Raw genomic sequence first — 4,929 nt, 5'->3', positions numbered from 1 at the left:
CAAGAAACTTATCTATGTCTAAACTTCACAAAATAACCTGCCTGACTAGGTAGTGGTATACAATGGTCTACAAAAGAGGCAAGGTCAATGTCCTCATGAATATCATAGTCTGGAGACAGGTGAAAAAACAAATTAATGTCCATCACTGGTTGGATGGATAAACAAAGTTATGGTATATAAAAACAATGGAATATTATTTGGCTACAAAAAGGAATGAAACACTGACACATGCTACATACAACATGGACAAACTTTGAAAACATGATGCTGAGTCAAAGAAACCAGGCGCAAAAAGTCACCTAGTATGTGATTCCATTTATATGAACAGGCAAATCCACAGAGACAGAAAGCAGACTGTGGTGACCAGGAGCTGAGGGGACAAGGGAATGGGAGGGAGTGACTTCTAAAGGGGATGAGGTTTTATTTAGGGGTGATGGAAATGTTTTAGAACTAGAGATAAATGCTGGGTGCACAATACTGAGAATGCTTTACTAAATGCCTCTGAGCTGTACACCTTTTTGTTATTGTTGTTGTTATTTTTCAGTCAGAATCTCACTCTGTTGCCCAGGATGGAGTGCAGTGGCACAATCACAGCTACTGCAGCCTCAGCCTGCTGGGCTCAGGTGATCCTCAGTCTCAGCCTTCCAAGTAGCTGAAACCACAGATGTGTATCACCACCTCCACTAATTTTTTATTATCATTTATTGTAGAGATGAGGTCTCACCAAGCTTCCAAGGCTGGTCTCAAACCCCTGGGCTCAGGCAATCCTCTGGCTTCCACCTCCCCAAATGCTTGGATTAAAGGCATGAGCCACCACACCTGACATAAACTGGACAGCTTTTAAAATGTTCAGTTTATTTATGAGAATTTCATCTCAACATAAAAATGAATAAAATTATCATAGTGCATGATTGATGTCACCCATTTCTTCATCCCACATGGACTGAGGACCCTAATGGGCCAAGAACTGTACTAGGCACTGAGGATACAAAACTAACACAATGCCTGCTCTCAGGACTCTTAGATTTTTCTAGGGCAGGTGAGAGGTGCCATAAAATTTAAAAGTAAACAAAAACATTGATAAGATACTTTCAGATAATGGTGAGTGCTATGAAGACCCTTAAGAAAATGTAAGACTAGTAGATATTTTAGCTTTGGGCAGCTAGTATAAATGGAATTGAGTTCTTGATTTGATTCTCAGCTTGGTCACTCTTGGTGCATAGCAGTGCTAGTGATTTGTGTTGTTGATTTTATATCCTGAAACTTGACCGAATTCATTGATCAAGTCCAGGAGTCTTTTGGAGGAGTCTTTAGGATTCCCTTATAAGATCTTATCATCGGCATATAGAGATAGTTTGATTTCTTCTTTTCCGATTGGAATATCCTTTATTTCTTTCTCTTGCCTATTGCTTTGGCTAGGACCTCCAGTACTATGTTGACTAGAAGTGGTAAAAGTGGGCATCCTTGCCATTATTCCCTGAGGGGGAATACATCCAGCTTTTCTCTGTTTAAGATGACACTGGCTGTAGGTTAGAAAATCAAAAGTAGACTGGATTTTTTTTAAATGTGGTACATACACACAATGGAATAATATGCAGCCATAAAGAAGGACAAAATTATGAGCTTTGCAGCAACTTGGATGGATTTAGTGTCTATAATACTTGGTGATCCATCTGTGAAACAAAGAACTGAGTACCACATGTTCTCACTCATAAGTGGACCCTGAACATCTATCATAATGCTACAAGAAAGGGATTGGCAGTAGCCAGACACTGGGGCGGAGGGGAGGGGATGACACAGCACCAATAAGGGTGCATAATCCCAATCCAAGCAAGTGAGGTCCAATGAGAGGCCAGACTTCACCTGTACGTAGACCACTCATGTACCCAATCCTGACTTGTACCCCACGGACTTAAAGAGAAAGAAAATTTTAAAAACAGAAAATGTAAGAGCAGTAGAGCTACTTTTAAGTAGTCAAGGAACACTTGTCTAAGAGGCGAGATTTTCTTCAACACCAAGAACCCAGCCAGGCAAAAACCTGAAGATCAAAATGAGTCAGCCATGGAAAGGACGTGTAAGGAGGATTCCGTGCAGAGGAACGAGCAAGACCAAAACTTTGAAGTGGGAAAGAGCTCAGGATGTCCTAACAGCCGGAAGTGGGGCCATGCTGCCGGAGGATAAAAAGCCAAGAGGAGCCTAGAGGAGGTCTTCCTCCAGGAGTCGGCATTCCAGAACACCTCTTCCGCCAGTCTCCAAATACTCCACCCTGCCCCTCCCCCAGCCTTTCTCCTCTTCCGCCTCTGGAATTCCGCCTTGGTTGGTGCCACCGTCGCCATGGTGATGGGTGCTCTCAGTCCACTCATTCTATAAGCCAGCAAAGAGCTGTGTGTCTTTTTTTTTTTTTGGTGGGGAAGGTGTCCCGGGCTAGGCCGGGCACCAAACAAGGGCCTATGCCCGTGTTGGCACCGCCCGCTGAGCGCAGCCAGGACACACGCGTCGGAGCCCCAGCATGGCGCGAGGTGGCACTGGCCATGACGAGGAAGGCGCACCATCTGACCGACCGCTGCGGGCAGGAGGCGGTGACCATGTGGCAACCCAAGGACAGTGTGCGGGACCCCAACGTGGCGCACCACCTCTGCCGCGCCGCCTACATCCAGCCCTGGCGCTTCCGCGTGGAGATGCTCAAAGGGGGCAGCACCGTGGAGAAGCCGCCGCCTGGCGAGGGCGTCACCCTGTGGAAGAGCAAGATGAAGCCGCCCGCCTGGCACGCCCGCCTGCCGCTGCCCTTGCACCGCGACGCGCGCGCCCTGCAGACGGCCGAGGTGGTGAACGCGCACGCGCGCGGGGTGCGCCTCACCGCCGCCCGCCTCGGCCGCGCACAGCAGCATATCAATGGGCAGGTGCGGCTCCTGCAGAGACAACGCGAGGCCACCAACCACCGGCTCAGCGAAGTGCGCAAGGGCCTGCTCATCAACCAGCAGAGCGTCAAGCTGCGGGGCTACCGGCCCAAATCTGAGAAGGTGGGGCCCCTACCCCCACCCCAGCCTGGTTACAAAGACTGAGGCCTCTGCTCCTAGATGTTCAGCCTGGGAAAAAAACCTGACCTATGCAGAGAACACCTCGCAGGCCCCAACTCCCGTGAATAGAGGCACCAAAAAAATGAGGAACCCTCCAGGATGAGGTGCCTAACCCCTCAAGTCCCAGGGGGTGAGACCTGCCCAAAGGGATGAGGTCCTCAGCTCCCTTGCCTCAGAGGGAGAAACCATCACAATCTCCCAGCCAAGGAGAGAGGGTAGGATTCCTGACTCAGACTCTATGAAAATTTCCCCCAAAAGTAAAGCCCACACTCCTCAGCCCATCCAGCCAGCCACCAGGCCCCAAGAGTGAGAGGCTTCCAAGGGTGTGTGGGCGTGAGACCCTCCATGCCCCAATCCAAGTGACAATGGACTCCCAAGTCCCAGCTGAGGAGAGTAACTGATGCTCCAGTTCCAACCCAGATGAAACGCCCCTCAAAATGTGAAATAAAACTCAACCTCAGGAGATGAGAATCCCTCTCCACACATCATCTGGGGAAACAGAAAAAAAATCCTGGCTACAGAGTGAGATTTCAGACCCACAGCCCTCACACCAGAGAGTTAAGGCCTAGCCAGGGAGAAAAGGTGAGACCCCTATATCCTAATCCTGATGAAATCCTCCCCCTAAAGTGAAACCTCAAACCCCTACCCCAAAAGGTGGGGACATTCCAGCTTCCCTGGGAAGACATTAGATCCAGAGGATAAGGTGAGTGCTCCCAGCCCCCAGTTTCAAATAGTAAGACCCCCTCCGCATGATGAGATTTCTCTACCTCTAGCCAGGGAGAGGGAAGAAGACCATTACTGAGGAAGGGGTACCCGGCTTCCTGCCTCAAAGAGAACAATCTCCCACAAGATGAGCCACCTCCTTCCCAGCCCACTGGGCTCCTATCTGTAAAAGAGAGAAGCCCACAGCCCCAAACTCCAAAGGATAAGACCCCCACACACACTCAAGTGATAGAACCCCCTGCAAAGATTAAGCCTTCTCAGACAGTGGATTAGCATACTCCCAACTTCAAACTTCAGAGTCCATGAGGTTGGCAAGCCCTCTACTACCCCAGAAAGAGAAAGCTCTCTTTTCAGCCCTTTCCTGAGGATGTGAGAGATTCTCTCCTTGTTTCCTAGGTTCCTGACAAAGCTGACAGCATGCTTACATGGGAGAAAGATGAGCTAAAGAACATGAAGAGAAAATTGGAAAAAGACATGGAAAATTCAGAGGTCCTGCTCAAGGTTAGGAGTACCTGGGGCCAAGTTACAGGGGCTAGAGGGGGGATCCCTGGGCTGCCTGATGGGCAACTTGCTCTGACCTGGAGACTCACAACAGTAAATCCTGCCACCCACACCGACCTGGTACTCATCACATTTCCATTTTGCGAAATGGAGAAACTGAGGCTTTGAGAGATGAAGTTGGGTCTCAAAATAACAATGAACGGATACTTTTTACCAAACCCTGGGCAGTCATTGAATCAACTCCTTAAGACTGTCCCATGCATTTCTGTTTATAAATTATTCAATCTCAGACATTTTGTTATAGTAACACAAATACACTGAGACAGTCATGTAGGTAGCATGTACCTTTGATATAATGTGTTGAGAATAATGCTTTTTACCTATGTTACATTCCATCCCCAAAATTCCATAACCCCAGCATAATCATTGGGGGAAAAAACAGACAAATCCCAACTTAGAAATATCCCGCGAAATACCTGACCAATACTTCTCAAAACTGTCAAGGTCATCAAAAACAAGGTAAATCTGAGAAACTGTCACAACCAGAAGGACACTAATGAAATATGACAACTAGCTGGGCTCGGTGGCTCAGCCTGTAATCCTGCGCCTTTGGGAGGCTGAGGTGAGT

The 4,929-nt window shown here is 48.2% G+C and overlaps 1 protein-coding gene across 1 annotated transcript in view; it reads left to right on the top strand.

Annotated features, from left to right (window-relative positions):
• The first annotated feature begins 2,418 nt into the window (after positions 1-2,418).
• CCDC105 (coiled-coil domain containing 105) overlaps positions 2,419-4,929 on the top strand; it is an 11,158-nt gene continuing 8,647 nt past the window's right edge. The window contains exons 1-2 of the mRNA XM_008069637.1: positions 2,419-3,020; positions 4,197-4,301. Of these exons, the coding sequence (XP_008067828.1) occupies positions 2,451-3,020; positions 4,197-4,301 (675 nt within the window). The 5' untranslated portion in view covers positions 2,419-2,450. The remainder of the gene's footprint in view (positions 3,021-4,196; positions 4,302-4,929) is intronic.

This window comes from Carlito syrichta, unplaced genomic scaffold, assembly GCF_000164805.1.
Source record: "Carlito syrichta isolate Samal-C Ts95f unplaced genomic scaffold, Tarsius_syrichta-2.0.1 Scaffold312151, whole genome shotgun sequence".
NCBI lineage: Eukaryota > Metazoa > Chordata > Mammalia > Primates > Tarsiidae > Carlito > Carlito syrichta.
Note: the sequence above shows the minus strand (reverse complement) of the source record. Positions and strands in the feature narration are given on the sequence as shown.